Source organism: Ricinus communis, chromosome 10 (genome assembly GCF_019578655.1).
Source record: "Ricinus communis isolate WT05 ecotype wild-type chromosome 10, ASM1957865v1, whole genome shotgun sequence".
Lineage (NCBI taxonomy): Eukaryota > Viridiplantae > Streptophyta > Magnoliopsida > Malpighiales > Euphorbiaceae > Ricinus > Ricinus communis.
In genome coordinates this window covers 9,030,295-9,047,476 of record NC_063265.1, presented here as the reverse complement: position 1 = coordinate 9,047,476, position 17,182 = coordinate 9,030,295, and the positions used below count along the sequence as shown (strand labels likewise).

The 17,182-nt window shown below is 31.0% G+C and overlaps 4 protein-coding genes and 1 non-coding gene across 7 annotated transcripts; 2 read left to right on the top strand and 3 right to left on the bottom strand.

Moving 5' to 3' along the window:
• Positions 1–1,420: 1,420 nt before the first annotated feature.
• Positions 1,421–2,404, bottom strand: LOC8284258 (rhoGEF domain-containing protein gxcH). The gene has a single exon (XM_002523954.4). It carries the CDS (start codon positions 2,050–2,052, stop codon positions 1,609–1,611), a length of 444 nt encoding a protein of 147 aa, XP_002524000.1. The 5' UTR covers positions 2,053–2,404; the 3' UTR covers positions 1,421–1,608.
• Positions 2,405–5,502: 3,098 nt separating this feature from the next.
• Positions 5,503–7,418, top strand: LOC8284259. Its single transcript, XM_002523955.4, has 4 exons — positions 5,503–5,784; positions 6,161–6,287; positions 6,422–6,494; positions 6,953–7,418. The coding sequence occupies exons 1-4, from the start codon at positions 5,757–5,759 to the stop codon at positions 7,220–7,222; spliced, it is 498 nt and encodes a 165-aa protein (XP_002524001.2). The 5' UTR covers positions 5,503–5,756; the 3' UTR covers positions 7,223–7,418.
• Positions 7,419–7,766: 348 nt separating this feature from the next.
• On the bottom strand, positions 7,767–10,734 carry LOC8284260. Of its 3 annotated transcripts, XM_048369722.1 has the most exons (7): positions 10,437–10,734; positions 10,232–10,323; positions 10,106–10,129; positions 9,511–9,630; positions 9,343–9,396; positions 8,213–8,282; positions 7,767–8,112 (listed from the first exon to the last, which is right to left on the bottom strand). In XM_048369722.1, the coding sequence occupies exons 4-7, from the start codon at positions 9,580–9,582 to the stop codon at positions 8,063–8,065; spliced, it is 246 nt and encodes an 81-aa protein (XP_048225679.1). In that variant the 5' UTR covers positions 9,583–9,630; positions 10,106–10,129; positions 10,232–10,323; positions 10,437–10,734; the 3' UTR covers positions 7,767–8,062. The 3 variants fall into 3 exon arrangements, with proteins under 3 accessions (XP_048225679.1, XP_015577789.1, XP_048225680.1); XM_015722303.3 differs by having other exon boundaries at positions 10,106–10,323; XM_048369723.1 differs by lacking the exon at positions 10,106–10,129.
• Positions 10,735–11,364: 630 nt separating this feature from the next.
• On the top strand, positions 11,365–11,437 carry TRNAR-UCU. Its single transcript has one exon. It is a non-coding gene; the product is annotated as a tRNA-Arg (tRNA).
• Positions 11,438–11,499: 62 nt separating this feature from the next.
• Positions 11,500–16,576, bottom strand: LOC8284311 (mechanosensitive ion channel protein 10). Its single transcript, XM_002523957.4, has 5 exons — positions 15,062–16,576; positions 13,234–13,357; positions 12,434–12,727; positions 12,132–12,334; positions 11,500–12,045 (listed from the first exon to the last, which is right to left on the bottom strand). Exons 1-5 carry the CDS (start codon positions 16,279–16,281, stop codon positions 11,790–11,792), a joined length of 2,097 nt encoding a protein of 698 aa, XP_002524003.2. The 5' UTR covers positions 16,282–16,576; the 3' UTR covers positions 11,500–11,789.
• Positions 16,577–17,182: the final 606 nt, after the last annotated feature.

Sequence of the window (17,182 nt, the reverse complement as noted above, 5' to 3'; positions counted from 1 at the left end):
AAATATATTTTTATATTATCGCTTAAATATTTTAATAAATTAATTATTTTTACAATTTTACTTTATACTTAACCAAACTAAAAAATGAGTTAAATTTATTATATTGAAATTTTATAATTCTCTTTTATGTGTTTATAAAATTATAGTTGGAGAACTCATCGAGAATGACTACTCTATGTCGCTTTATGACTTTATTTTATTAGAGTTTATGTAATTACCTCTTGTATATGTATTTATTGAATTTTACCATATTTTAAGTTTTTTTCTTAATAATTTTTTAGTGAGTCGATCTTATCAAAGTCGTAGTTGGGCCATAATAAAGCAGGTTAATAAAATTTATATGATTTCATATAAAATATTTATACAGGATATATATACTGACCAACATACCCTTTTATGTTCCATTTTAAAGCAATTGGTGTTATCTTAAACTAGATGCTTTCAATTATTATTATTTTTCTTTTTCTTTTTTTCTCAAAGAAATTCTTTTATCATTGAAATATCAGGTTCGCCATAAAGAATTGGTTAAGAGTGGTAAATGAATTTGCTTCGTACACTATCACATAAGCTTTAGTTGTCATAGGATTAACAAATAGGAGATAATTTCCAAATAAACAAAACTCGTTATTAATAAAAATATAAAACTTAGTGAAATAAAAAAAAAAAATTGAAAATTATATTTTCAACAAAAACATATTTTATTATCTAAATACACAAATCAAATGTTGGAGATGCATTATTCAACGCACTATAAAAGATAGAACAACAGTAAATATAATATACATTTGATCGGTCCAAATTATGTATAGATATTTAAGGGTATTTTAAAATTTTAATGATATATTTCTATATATAAAATGGTGAAAATATGTGTTTTTGTCTTACTTAAGCTTAATTGTCTATTTTCAGGAATATTAGCAAAAAGAGAAAAATATGGAGCTAAAAGAAGTTTAATTGGACATATTCGTGTCAAGGCCCAATGAATATTTTAGTCATTTTATATAATTATTAGGATTTATGAAATATTGAACTTAATTCTAGTGTTAATAATAATTATACATTTCATTTAAGTATATCTCACATATTTAGTTTAGTTTTTTTTTTTTGAATAAAACATATTATCTAATTCACTTTCTAATCTGTTTTAAATTCCTACAAATTTTTTTTTTGAATTCCTACCCAACTCAACTACTAAAATAATTTTTTTATTCATATAATAATGATAACTATTATTTTTATAAAATTTTTCTGAATATTTTAAAATAGAATACTAATTTTATAAAAGCAATGAATGGTAAGAAATGGGATAAAAAATAGCGAGATATTCAATATTTTACTTATATTTATAAAATTTTATGTCATATCTGTATTTGGTTTAATTCCTCTAAAAACAAAGAACACAAAACAAATAGATTAATAATTAACAAATAGATTAATTTTGCTTATTTTAAAATAAACAAATAGATTAATAATTAGCCCGGAATGAGCTTCAAAACTGACAAAAGAAAAAACAATAAATAAATGAATAATCCCCCAATCAAAATCGACAAAAAAATAAATATAAAGTATATTAATAATCCAAAAAAAAAACATCTCGTATTAACAAATTTAAAATTCAAAATCATCATGGTCGACATCAGTATATCTGTAACCATCATCCTCTTGGCGATTGTGATCGTGAAATTGGTCTCCAGTAGTAGTATTATTATTACTATTACTATTGGCATCGCCAGCGCCTCCAGTACATTGGTGCTCATCATCATCATCCAGGATTTTCTTCAAGGCATCATAGTTAACCTTACTACTCTTTACAGATGTCTTCTTTTTGTTGTCTTTAAAATTAGGTTTCTTGGGAGGAAGAGCAGCTATTTTCTTCTTCGGCCTAGAAGAAGATTTTTTAGTTGGGTTTTGATTGGAGTGATCACCATTCAATAACTCCCACAAAACCGTTCTAAATTGTAATTCCTTCTTGTTGCGAATGTAACTAGCTATCTCTGCCTCATTTATGCCCCTCAGATCTAATCCACCCCTATTTTCCTCCTCCTTCTTCATCGCTACCTGCCGATGCGATTCTTTTCAGATTCCGATCACGTGGCTTATTTATGCTTTTGGTTTGATTTTGATGCGGCAGAGAACAGATGTTGAAGCGTCGATCGTAAGCGATTTCAGTTGCCCTATCAGTCAGGCAAACAGAATATTAGGGTGTACATTACTATAATGCCCTTTCTTTGAAGCCAATGCCAATATGTTTGCCGCCTTTATTTAGGCGTCATTAGTTGCCTCTCCGCGTGCGCCACATCATCATCATAGCTTGCTCCTCACATTTCGTTCCTTGACTTCGCGTGTGACACGGTCAGTCTGTCTTGCGCTAAATCAGCAATTTTTAAAAGAGATAAATAAAAGAATTTATATGATTTACGATTCGACAATTTTAAGTTTTATATATATATATATATATATATATATATATATATATAATATTTTTTTTTTGACATTCTTTCTTAAAACTAGTTTTGGTACCCAAGCCATGTCGCAAATAGTTTTTTTCTTAGTACTATATTATGTAATTTATATATTAAATCAAAAATATTAACATCATTAAAGAAAAAATAATTTTTTTATATATTATTACTATTTATCATTTAAGCTACAATTCACACTTGTCGTACTCATAAATAAAAATTTAATTTATTAATAAATATAATAATTTAAAATATTATAATAATTAAATTAATTTATTCATTAATAAAATATTAAAATATAATTATTATACTATTTTTTAAAATTAGATAAATATTTAATTAATAAAGAATAAAATAGCTTATAAATTTGATTTTCTTTTTGGTTTTGCTATGAGGCACAACATGAAACACGGCACTAGTTGGCAGACTTTGTGACAGATGGCAGCACCACGTGATACATGTTGATAGACAATATTAAATTATTATTTTTATTAGGATTTTTATCTTTCAATAGCAAATAAGAGAAATGTATTGTGTAATTAACCGATGAGAAATGGGTAAATTGAGCACCGTATTAATTGGTACTAAAAATTCAGTATCTAAGTGCACAAGCTAAAATAAGTAAATAATTAAGTACAATCACACAAGAGATACTAAATTTACGTGGAAAACCCTCGCGACTTGGAGAGTAAAAAATCACGAGGTACACCGATAAATTTTCACTATACCAACAAAACGGATACAATTGTTCTTTTCAAGTTTTAGCCTTAAACTTGAGGTATATACGTGCTAATAGAGAGATAATACAGATAATACAAGAGGTAACACATTACGAAAAATACCTGCTTCAAACTTCAATTTTATCCAAACCCAAGCATATCTCAGATTTGAAAAAACTAAAAAATATTCTTTTCACAAACTGGGAGAAATTCAATCAAAGCAATGGAATCAAAGAGATCATCTTTCTCTTCATTTTTTTTTTCTTTAGCACCTTCTATTTCTGTCTCCTTCTTCTTCTCTCTCTCCGTCTTCCTCTACGTCGCACACACAAAATAGGAAAGGGAAGGGTTTTTTTTTTCCTTTTTCTTTTCTTCGTCAATTTCTAGGCTGGGCCCAACGTGGCCCAACACCAACAACTTTTATATTTATCGAATATTTTTTATTGACAACGAAAACAAAATGAAAAAAATGATATTCTATCACCATTGTCCACATTTATACCACCACTTTTCATTGACCATCATTCACCGTAATCACCATCTTTTATCAGTATCAATTAGATTTTAGTAGATAAACATCAAAATCAACAAAAAAGAGAGAAAAGAATAAGAAAAATTATTATTATTGGTTTTAAGTTGTAACTCTAAGAACAATAAGACTGAAAATGCAAATCCAAACACTGCGAAACCAAAGAAAATCAAATAAAAATCCAGCTAAATAAAACATAAATGGACCTAAGGTCCAAGTAAGACCGACCTTCAAAGGGTTTGAAGATCATAGCATCAAGCCTATAGCAACAAAGTCAACAGGCCCAAAGCCTGCATTAAACTCGGCCCACAGGCCTGCATGAAATAGTAATGACAAATAAACTCCTGGTGTGTCTCGTACTATCCCCATCGTCTCGTTTGCCACCATATGTGGCAGAGAAGAAGCAGCTAGAACTGTAAAGAATATGGGAAATGCAGCTGGATCAATTTAAGAAAATTTATACTGGTGAGACCTAAAGCTTGCGGCAGAGTTGACAGAGGACTCATCTCCTGAATCGAACCAGCTAAAGCCAAACTGGAGTGATACCTTTGATAATGGCGAATGAACTCATAATAATATCAGGATCGACTTTATCAAGCTATGAATCTCCAACACCAATAACAATATTGTCTTCTCCTTCCACCACTGGCCATAGATGAACAGCTCCCCAAAGGTTGAAGAAGGTGGGAGAGCCATAGACAACGATGGTAGGACCTCCACCGCAAAAAATCCATACAACACAAGTCTATAACTATAACAACATACAACACATTAACAAACGAAAATACCAAAAAAAAGAAAAAACTTAAACTAATAATGGTTTATCTTTTTTTGTAATTAGCAAGTTTTTCTTTTATTTCATTTCATGTATTTGTAATTTGCAGGCGGATTGAGTAGCTTCAGTAGACTACTACCCTTTTGCTCTTCTTTCTCTCCTATCGCTAATTCTATTTTAAAGATTGAAAAAAATTTAATAAATCTATTTATTGAAATAATTAAAATTTAACCTATTTAACTGTTTGGAGCAAAATCAAAAGGTTTACTAAGCCTTTTTCCAGTATATAGTTACGCCTTACACGGCATCCTACTATAACGCCGTATATCTATTTAAACTGGTACTGGATTGGGTTTTGGTCGAATTTAAAATTTTTAAATTTAAATTTGAATTTAGTTGGTTCGCTTCATTATAATAAATATATTATATTTTTATAATTTTCAGATTAATCGGATTTCATTAGGCGGATTTTAATAAATAATATTTTTCAAATTCGTTAAAAAAATAGACGAACTTCTATAAATTCAAATTTCAACAGATTTAATATTAAAAAAATGTTCAACGGATTTAGACGGACAGACAGGTACCCAGACCATAAACAGATAAATGCCACATGGAAAGAATCTGCCACGTGTCCTCAAAGCCATTGCATCATGATAGATATCTGTCCAATCAAAGCACTATGTGAAAGAGAAAAAAAGAAAAAGAAAAAGCCAAATATTTATACACATGAGCATATAACGCCAAATCGACATGATAAAATTTTATTAATTTATGCGAATTACTATTCAAATTATTAAATAAAATTTTTGGTTTCATTCACATAAATATTGAAATATCTAATGATTTTGATATCTCCAAGAATGGATCTGGTTCAAAAACATTATTAAAAAAAAGAAGATAATATGGCTCTCTTAAATAAATGATGAATCTTGCACCATGTCATAAAAAATATGAAGCTTATAAAAGAAATAATGAATTAAAGAAAACAAGTTCTATTCGGGTACAACATAGTTCAGATGAAATGCCAACGTGGGCACAATTAGCAGCGAATTGCATAGAGATTTAGCTAGAACAGAGGGTAGAGGAATCCCTCTCCATTGCTAAAGCAAGCACCACCAGCAATCATCTGCCTTGTAAGCCACTGACTGGTTCAAAACAAAGAAGATCCTTGTGGTGTCCACTCCAATGAATGAAACATAAGCAGTGAACTCTATCTTTGTATCTATCTATTAGCATTTCATTCTTCTTAGTTCTGAGATTGGATCTCCATGGGCCAGCTCCTTGGCAAATTTCAGGGTATCTTCTTCTTGAAGACTTCTCAATTTCTCTCTGAATTTTTTTATTCTTTTTTCTTGGATTTGTTTCTATAATTGGTATAATTGGTTCCTGGGTGGGTTTCTCTATTTTTGTTTGTTTAATAATATATAACCCTTTTCATGTTTCTTTCTTTCCCCCTTTTTGAATTGGTTTCCTTTCCAACTTTTCGTTACCCTTTTGGATTAATTCGATTACCGATGATCTTTGCATGTTCTTCATCACCCAACCCAGATAGAACCTCTGACTTTTTCTTTTTGGGTTAACTTGGTTAGGTTGTGACTTGTGAGGGATAATTTGAATTCCATTTGTTTGTGTATAATTCTTCAGCAACAGATTTGTTTAATGTCTTTTGCAGGAAAGCAATGGAGGGAAAGGCAGATAAGAGTGATAACTGACAAGGTTTATAACCGCATCAAGAACCAATCTGGAAGGGCTAATCTGTCCTTTGAAGATCTATACATTGCTGTCCTACTTATATACAAGTAACTAGCTCTTCATTTCTTTTCATATCTTATGTCTTATGTTTCCATTTCAAAATGGATAAATTTGTTCAAGTTGTGGGATTGTTTCATTCTTAAATTTCAAATGATGAAGAAACTGCTGTTTCATATTGCAGTGACATCAATAAGCGCTTGCCTGGCCCTCATTTTGATCCACCTTCTAAAGATCAAGTCAGAGCCATGATGCAGGTACTCTAATTCTTTGTCATATTAACATAAAAGGGCTTTTAACCTGGCTATGCAGTAATTTTCTTCTTTCTAATAGTTTATATATATATATACCATAACTAAGAGAAATCTTGAAGTTCCCTGCCACTGCATATGATTGAGTCCTTCATGCATGAATCTTTCTGGTAAGGGTTGTTTGAAGTTTCACTTATAGCAGTTGGATTTGACCTTGGTATTATTATATGGGAGAATTCTTGCATGGTTTTAGTGAATATTCCACCTATACATCATACCCACAGAAACGATAGAGGATGTGTCAATCATCACAATAACAAAATGTAGAACACTCATACATATGTGCATTCTTCTATTAATTGTGGTGTATACACCAAGCCTAGGTAAGAGTTTTCCTATAAGTAGCATCTAAAAAGCACAAGAGTGAGTTAACCGGAGAAACGTTCCTATCCTCTCTGGTGCAGGACTGTGATCTCAACTTCGATGGGGAAATTGACCATGAAGAATTTGTGAGGTTTATTCGGAAGCTAACAGCAGACACATTCATTGTTGTTAGTCAAGGACTGATGATCACTTTGGTTGTAGCACCCACCGTTGCAATGGCAACAAAGAAAGCTACCGAGGGTGTCCCAGGTGTTGGAAAGGTGGTGCAAAAACTACCCACTTCAATTTATGCATCCCTTGTCACTCTTGCAATCGTATGGTTCCAAACTTCCGGCCAGGAGATTGACTAGAAACCTTCAGTTCTTCTCTTCCACACGGGCTGGAAATGCTGTTTGTTCATACTCGAGAAGTAGAAGCTGGAACTGCTTACAGATTCATAACGAAAGACGATAATACTGCTGGATGGTATAGTTAATTAGTTTTTCATGGCTATAAATACGTAGCTTGTAAGGCATTTTATTTATATGCAACTTGCCAGTTCCATTACCCTGATTCTTTCTCGTTTTGTCCTCACAATCCAATGAGGTCATGTCTGAAAACTACTGTTTCAGACAGGTCTGCTTTTGATGGTGTCTGCCGATCATAATAGGTTACGTTTAGTCTTCAGTTGCATCTAACCATATTCTTTTGGCTAGTATTTCCAGAAGTTAAAATAAACATATAAAATAGAAATTTCAAGGTACTATCGTGGCTGGCTGGCTACAGACAAATTAAGAACTTATTACTTGCTCAGCTGTGTGATTACACAGCTTCATGATCTAAGATTAAAATTCTTTTGCCCTCAAAATTCAAATAATGATTCCAGATTCTGACTATATAATATGCCCCCCAATCTTAACCAGCAAATAATTATAATTGAACTAGATAAAAATGCCTTCAAAAGAAGGGATGTTGCTCAAAATAATCCTTTTAGAACATTTTCCAAAAATATACGGACACAGAATATTCAACATACCATAAACATCAGTCGTACGGTTATACCCAAAATTTCCAAGACAGGCAGGAAGTCAGCAACAATGCTGGCAAGAGAATTAGACGGATAGAATACAAAAGGTTAAAGGCCTAAAGAATATAATGAGACATCACTCTGGCACTCCTAACCATTTCTGAAGCAATGAACTAAATGGTAATCAAAGAGAATTTAGCTTTCCCAGATTGGCTTTAGCTGAATCAAGCTGCTCTGCACAATGTTCCAGAAATGGAAGAGAAGAAACAACGTAACTATAGTTGCTAAGAGCAAATACAAGAAGGCTGCGGAATGTTCAGAATATGGTGCTTACTCTGTTCAGATGCTGTTGCTTTTTGAATAGTTGTACGGAAGAAAAGGTTCCCATTTTTCTGATAGACACCCTTTGGTCAAGAAGAAAATATGTTATTCTTTCCTGTATAATAGGCCTCCAAGGTACAAAGATTATGCTAAAAGAGACTCAAGGGCAAAATAACAGCTTTAATATAGCAAATTATTGACAGAAAAATCCTAAGAATAGAAGCATTTCAAGTGCCCACTTTAGAATATGCATATTTATGCATATGCTCTGCGCTCAAAGACAGTACCAATGATGCCATATGTTGTGCTCTCTACTAGAAGAGGGTAGAAAACAGACATGCCTCAGACAACAAAGGTATTTAGCTTTCCTTCAAACTAAAAATGGGTTCTAAGTTGGCCTTCTAATTATTTGGAATCAATGAATTGGAGTTATAGACAAATTGGTAAAGTGGAGTACAAAAAACAAGAAGATGAAGAAAAGAAAAAGAACAAATACATAAGGACTTCACCAAAAAAAAAAAAAAAGAAAAAAAAAAAAAAAAAGAGGAAAGTAAGCTGCCAACTTTTCTACTGAATCAACTGAAAGGCAACTATCACATCTCATAACATTGATTCGAAAATCTAAATGACCATAGATCCCACTCCTTCATCAACTGACTCGTTTGAAATGATTATAGCAGTACGAAAACTCCATAATGCATTACAATTTTCAAATTAAAAAAACTCATTCCTCTGTGCTAATAACATAATATAAATAATTACAGCACTAATTATTAAAACTTCAATGCCAATTTTGCAATTTACATAACATACAAGATAGGCCTGTTCTTGAAAATATGCTTTGATAAAAGAATGCCCAAATTCAAAACAGAAAAGATCGCAAAGCAACAAACAAGAAATTTATAAATAAGAAAGAACAATTCAACAGAGGGTCAAAACTAGAAAAAAAATAGAAAAGAAGAAATCAAATTTATCACTCCCATTAACTACCAATATCAATTCTTTTTTGTTGTACGATATCAGTTCCTGATAGCAGAAAGTAAAGCATTGAAGGTATATGCATCTCAAGAGGCAAACTTGGCATAGGAAATTGGCACAACTGAAAAGGAAAGTAAAAGGGTTCAAAGCTTATAAAGAGCTTACCCTAGAGGATGAAAGATTATTGAGCTCTGCTAACGCAACTTCATGGCTTCTAACCTGACATATTAAAGAAACCAAGAAAAGAAAAGAAAAAGAAAGAAGAAGGATAGACAAAAGAAATTAGTAAAATAGTTTTCCAAAATATAAATAAGAGAGAAAGCAAGTGAATACCTTTCTGACGAGATCGAGTTTGGGGTCTGAAGCAGGGGAGAAGGAGGAAGAGGAGGTAGCAGAACTCGCCATAGTCTCCTTTTTCCTGTTTTTAGTTTTTACCCAACTGGCAGCTTTTCACTTCAACGATTATGGAAGATTAATAATAAATAAATAAAAATCCTTCACATACTTGAAAATGAAAATTTAGAAATTTCTTATGAATAAAGAGATAGTTAAAATTAAATAATTTATTATTCCACTTTTTATTTTAATTTCGTTTATTAGTCATCAACATATTAAAATATATAAATTATGCAATAAGCTGAAATATATACAAATTACACTGCAGAAAATATATAAAGAATTTCGCACCCTATATATCAAAAAATAAATATAAAAAATTAAACAGAACGGTTGATAATATTTTATTTTTATTTAATAAAATATCTAATAATATGTAAAAAAATATAATAAGATGATCATCTCTACGTGTATTTCCAGTATGATAGTTAATAACTCATTAATAAAATATGTATTTTTAGTATTTTATAACAGTGCAAATATATATAAGTTAACATTTTAATAGAGCAGGGGACGGTATTTAGAAACTTACCTGTACTGTTTCTTATTGGAAAATCTGCAAATGAAAAGGACCCAAACCCATACTTAGGTCCTTGTATTATGTGATTTTAATTTAATTGGTTCCTATTCATCTATTTTATAATGATTTAGTCCTCACATCGACAGACGTTAGGCGCGTATCTTCAAACGTCGTTATTTGCGTGTTCTTTTAGCAAAATTGCCAACTTGGTCAATGAGGATAAATGCTTCCTGCAAAAACAAAAACGACCTAGTTTTTATGAAATAGAAAATAAAAGTTAGTGAAGCTGTAGATGAATAGCCAAGAGATTATAGCAAAGAACAGCAGCAATTATCATCCTCACTGGTATCATAAATCTGCAAAGTTATTGCCCGATTGGTCTTTCTAAAGAAATCAGATTTTCTCGTTCTCTTTCTATGTGTTTCCTTTCTTTTCTTTCTCTCTCTCTCTCTCTCTCTTCGTTTCTGTTTTTATCTTTTTGTTAGACTTGCAAGTATGGCTGGCACATCCACCATTGGAGACGACATCAGCGGTGATGAAGGAGCAGAAGAGGGACGGCGGTAGTGGCGGTGGAGGAGGAGGAGAGAGATGATATTATTTGAGTGGGATCCTTTATTGATTTTTTTTTTGTCTTCCCAACGAGCTTCATTTATTTATTTTTTATAAATTAATTAAGTAAAAATAAATTAATAGCACTGTTATTAATTTTGCTCTACTGTTAACGTAAGGATTCAACGTAGAATTTATTGAAGCAATTAGGGATTGAAGTAAAGATATAAAACCATATCAATTTCATTAATTTTGATGGAATTAGAAATTTCAAATACATTGTGCCGACGTAGAATTTATTTAATTCTTTAAATTTCAAATTTTGCAATCACTTACATATTTTGAAAAAATTTTAATGGATTTGATTTAATTACACAATCAAATATTATATCATTTCATATACATAATTTTATTTGAAGTGCAATACGTGTTTCAACTACGAAAAGTATAAAATATAAAATACTTAACAAAAAATTTGTAAATTTAGATGAAATCTATCTTACCACCTAACAAATCTAATAAGTTAATTATTTATTATTATTTTTCTGAAGAAAGATTAATTATATATTATTAGTCTCTTGATTTTTTTAATCAAACGAATTCTTCAAAGTCGTGTGAAAAATAGTTGAATGAGCAATTCTTTTGCCTCTTAACTGAATACTAGCCTTCATATAATTAGTCTTGGATAAATATAATATTGCTTGAGATCGTAACATCGACTGGCGCTCGTGGCCTAATGGATAAGGCGTCTGACTTCTAATCAGACGATTGTGGGTTCGAGTCCCACCGAGCGTGCATGCGATGCTATAATTTTTGTTTTTGCTTCTTTCTCATTATCACTCGAGCACAAATCATAATAATAATATAGCTTTGTTCTTCCTTCAAAGCCAAGTTAATGGTGAATATAATCAGGAAATCACCTTGTCTTTCAAGTTAATATGCAATACAAAAGTTCTGCAATTATAAAGAAGCACACTTTCCTTTTTTTCTTCCTCATAATCTTGAACTTCATCTCATTATATTATATTACTTTGAATTAATTACACCAGAAGTAATTATACCATGTAAACAAAACAAAAACACATATTTTAGTATAAACAGCAAGCTTGCATTTGCAGTTTTAAGCTATATATTATGAGATTAATGATCAACTTATCCTGCCCATATTGACTTGTGTAAGATGTATCTGTTGTGGAAGAAGATGATATCTTATACCAAGATTCTCAAATATCTTCTTGAGTTCAAACACAAGCTCTGATCTTCTACTGCTCTTTTCTCCATAGTTTTGGTGGTTCATTGTGTGCTGCACACATAATGTCAGCTTCATCTTGTCCACATTCTCTATCTCTTTCACTAGCAATGTATGCTTTGGGCTCCAATGCTTTGGCTTGCTCTCTATGTACCTGCACACAAATTTAATAATTAATTATTAACTCAGGTTCATATTGTAAATCAAGCTTAACCCAATATGGTACAAGTAAATACTTACGTTTGTATAGCCTTTTTAAGAGCATTAAAATCATCGACTGTGGTAGAAACATCAATCGTAAAATCGATTGAGTCACCCATGTCTGGACTTCTTCTGAAATTACTTATGGGCTTTGTGAGGAGAACCGAATTCGGATAGTAAATCTTCTCCATGTCGTATCTCAAGAACACAGTTGATAAAATGTTCATTTCTTCCACAATCATCTTCACCACCCAGTACAGAAAAAAAAGTTAAGAAATCACGTAATTAATTATGTTAAGGAATAATAGTTTTAGTTTATTTATTAGTAAAAACTGCTGTACCTGTACGCCATCAACGACGCAGCGATCGCCCACATCAAAAGGATGCATAACGAAGACGAAAATGATGGATTCGAAGATGGTTTTGCAAGTGTTTTGGAACATGAAACCAACGAGCAGTAGCTGAGAAGTGACAACTAAAACAATTTTGGTGGTTGCCAATCCCATTACCAGAAGGGAGATTACGATTATAAGAACTGTTACTATTGCACTTGCTAGCTTGTGAAGTTGCTGGACTGCTGTCTTCGTATCATTCAAGGAATGGGCTAATGCTTTCCTCTCAACATAAGCATGTACCTATGCGTTCAAAAACAAAAAACAAGCTTATGCTTGAGCTGAGCAAGTGGTAAGTGAAACGTTTATTTATTTTCTTATTTTGTATTTCAGGAATTCTCATAAAGAACCGCAGTGTTTATATATATATATATATATATATATATATATATATATATATATATATATATATATATATATATATATATATATATATATATAATCAATTTTTATATTATTATACTAATAAAATTTTAAAATATTAAAAATTTAAGAAAAATATTTTTAAAAAGTATTTAATTTATTATTATTTTGTAAATTTTCATATATAATTATAAAATATTAAAAATTTATTTATAAACTCAAATTTACTATATTATTTATAATAAAAATAATTATAACAAGGCAGAATTAACAACTAGTTATATGTTAATCCTGATCTTCTACATGACATATGACAATACTAAACCTTTGAAAAAGACAATCCCACAATAAAAACAGTAGATTTGGAGAATATTAGTTATGCTTACCACCCAATTTCTAAAAGAAGATTTTGTGATTTTTCCAGTCTCAAGAGCTCCTTCAAGAAGAGGAAATATGGTATGCACCTCCTCTCTCTTTAAGAATCTGAGTAAGTCTTCCTCTTCTATGTACCTATCCACACAAACACACACACATTCATCTTAATAAATTTATAATATATGAACATATATTATGAAAACAAAAGGATTACCACAACAATAAAAAGACTCAAGAAACAAAACTATTACTTCCATAGACCATAGATTACAAAGCTTTTGTAGTTGTGTTAAATATATAAACCAAAGGACAATAACTTTTTTGCATGGCCACTAAAGGGGGCCAAAGATTGGATCGTTTAGCTTCATTGTCATTGCTTTTGGGTGAAGAAGATTCCTAATTTGCAAGACATATATTTTGGCAGAAATTACAACCGATCATATAATTGAACCAATGGAAAACTACTTCTTTTTAAAACCAGCCACCCACCGGACCCATTATTAATTTCATGTGCTATTCTCTTATATCTATGTTCTTGCACTAAGTAGACAAAAGATAGAAGGAAAAAGAAAAAAGGAAAAAACAATCTAATAAATAATACCATCATCTACTCGTATCCTATATATTTATAGTATTTAAATATGGGAATGCATATAAAGGCAGAATGCTTTTAATTATTTATGGTATATATAGATATATAATGGTGTCAAAATCTTCTCATCTATTATCTATTATTGCTTGTTCCTGAAAACAGTTCATTAAGACAAAATGTAAATGTAAATGTAAATGTAAATACTGGTACTAGTGGTAATCACACTTTATTTTTATACTTTTCTAGAAAAACAATCAGGAATTTATATAAAGAGAAAAACCCTAAATCAATTAATGGGGGAACGAGCAATGATCAGAAGAAGGAAATAGAAAGAGATGAAGAGGTATTCCATTGCCAAGGCAGGCTCTTGATTGCAAAAGGACAATCACGATTACCATATAAATATTATTAATCTTTTGAATGGTCTAAATGGTGTGCACCACTTCCTGCTTTTAATTACTAATCCTTTTTCAGGGTTGCCACTGTTGGATGAAAATCAAAACTATATTCTACACAATTATCTAAATCGAATGTGGATGAAATGTCCAGTTACGTAATTATTTCAACGCATTTCTAAAATTGCGACATATTTAATTGGAACTCAGTGGAAGTTGATTAATGAAAAAAAGAAAGGCTTTACAATCTTCATAATTAGCACAAGAAAATGACACCCAAACCTAAAGTGGAGGCTAGTGACGTGGACATTAGTGGGTCGAAAAGGCTAGTGACATGGATTTCGACCAGCTTATATGATCAAAACTTTTTTCTTTTCTTTTTTGAATCCGAGGAAAGCCTTATCATGTTACTTTCTCCATCCTAAAATAATAGTTTTTTTTTTTTAAATGTTTTTTAGTCATTCTTAAATTATATACATTTCATCTTTTTTATTTTGATTGTCAGTTTAATAAGTATTATCAAATATTTCACTTTTTAATTAATATATATATTAGCACTTACAATTTTATATTTTATATTTCGAAAATTATAGTTTTTATAATAAAATATAATGAAAATATGTTAAAAATATTGATAAAATATAATGATATTGATTAAAAAAGATAAATTCTTAGATAAATTTCGTCGTAATGATATGTGATTTTATTTATTAATTATTATATTTTTATTAATTTATTATTATTAATATTCATCAATAAAAATATTATAATTAATAAATAAATTTATACAATTTGATTTAATATACGGATTCCATTTAGCCTGGAATGAGAGGTGGTAAAAAGAAAACTTACTTGGCACCCGTCTTAGCAACGTGCTTAAAAATCCTTTGAGCACAGCTTCTAGCCTCCCATTCACTGCTAATCTCCGACTTCCCATTTCCAAAATCATCCACTGTTCTAGAAATTGTAGACAACCCTGACGACATTATAACACTCACTAATCTCTTCACACTCCATGCAGTTGCTCTACTATTCAAGCTCAGCTTCTTCAATCTTTCCATATCTATTTTCCCTGGTCCATACTTTTTCGATCTTGATGGTGTCAGAGAAGCCACCGGCCTATCCTTCAGCCTCGCCGGCAGTGTCCTTGAATGCCGGAGACCTCGCGGGTGGGGTGTTTCTCTCTCATCCTCGTCTAATGGAGGACCGGAGAGAGTGTCGAGAATGTAATGATGGAACACACTTTCTTTCATTCTATCAAAGAAAGTGGCTACATGAAAAGATGAAGCAAGAACTTTAACAAGAACGATCTTTAGCAACCATATGGTAGCTCCAATAAGAACAGCTATTAAGAATCTAAATGCTTTCTTCAAAATCTTGTTGTGTTTATGGACGTCATGGAACATGATCATCCACGCAACTAAGGCTAAACCTAACCATGCACAGTTTTGAAAGCTTTTCCTTAATCCATAAACGAAATATAGTACTTTCTCTCTGAGCATGAAGTTTCTTTCTATTAAGAAAACAAGAAACCCTACTACCCAACCAGAAACAAGACGGCCACAGAAGAGAACCAAGATCAGAAGACACCATTTCCATATCTTTATCCCCCATTTCACCTTGTTGTTGAATGATTCGAGAGTTAAAGAACATATCAAGCAAGTCATTATGATGAGAAACAATATGAACTCTATTAAGGCTCTCTTGTTGATCTTTCTTTTCCTTCTTTTTCGATACTTGGAATGTTCGTCTTCATCGTCATCTTCTCCCATGTTTTCAAACCATTCATCGTCATCATCTTCTTCTTCGTCTGTATAACTTTCGTGCGAGGTTACTGGTTGGAATTCGTCCGATTCAGGTATGGTTTTTGTAGAGGGAGGGTACTTGAATTCGGCGAAACGTGATTTGGGTTTTGACAACTTGAGGCGGCGAAGAGTTTTGGTTCCTGTAGTGGTGGTTGTGGAGTCTGCTTGTGGTGGTTGCGAGTCTTTCAGTTTTGGGGTTGGCTGGTCCATGAAAAGGACTACTTGATCTGTGTTTGGTTTCTGGTTTTCTTGGTTTTGAACCTCCATCAGAACAATTGAGAGAGAGAGAGATGAAGCTAGATATTTAAAGAAGAGATTTTTGAAAGAAAAATTGACAATTTAAAGCTTGGTTTTGGAACTTCATGAGAGCGCTTGCAGTGGAATGTGAGTGGTATTTTGGAAAAGAAGGCAACTATAAAAGATGGCAGACGGAATAATTAAAGGCAAGAGTTAGCAATTTAAAAAAAAAAAAAAAAAAACACACACAAGGCAATAATTTGGGACTAAAATTATCGAAATGTGATAACTTTTTCTCTCCTTATCAACCCTCACTTAACGGAATTATTGGGAATAATAACTAACTAAGGTGGCACAATTTATAATCACATGATTTTTTTTTTAATGTTTTTATATATTTATTCAATAAAAATTAATAAATTTTTAATTAAATTTATATAAGTATTTTAATATGTGATTGTCATATAAATTACTAAAGAAAATTATATAAATTTAATCTGAATCTTATAAAATTTCATTAAATAAACGCATAGAAATATTAAAAAAGTTATTAAATCACTACATTTTAGAATTTACTTTATAATCTATAAAAAAAATCTCTATTTACCGATTAAAATAATATTAGTGGAAAATGTTACATCATATTTTTGTAATAAAATAAAATAAAAAAATAATTAAATGATCCACATAAAACACATGGTGAATTAAGTTACAGGTAATAAATATATATATTTCTGAATAGCAAAACAAAAAGAAAAAGAGAGAGAGAAAACGTGTATCATTATATTTTTCCTTTCACTGTTTCACAGATTGCTTTATACATAAAGGTAGGAATTGACACGTGCTGTTTATATAATTTGTAATTACTTCTTACCTAATCGAAGAATTTACCATTGTAATCTATATTTAGTCTAGAGACTGGACGGTCTAA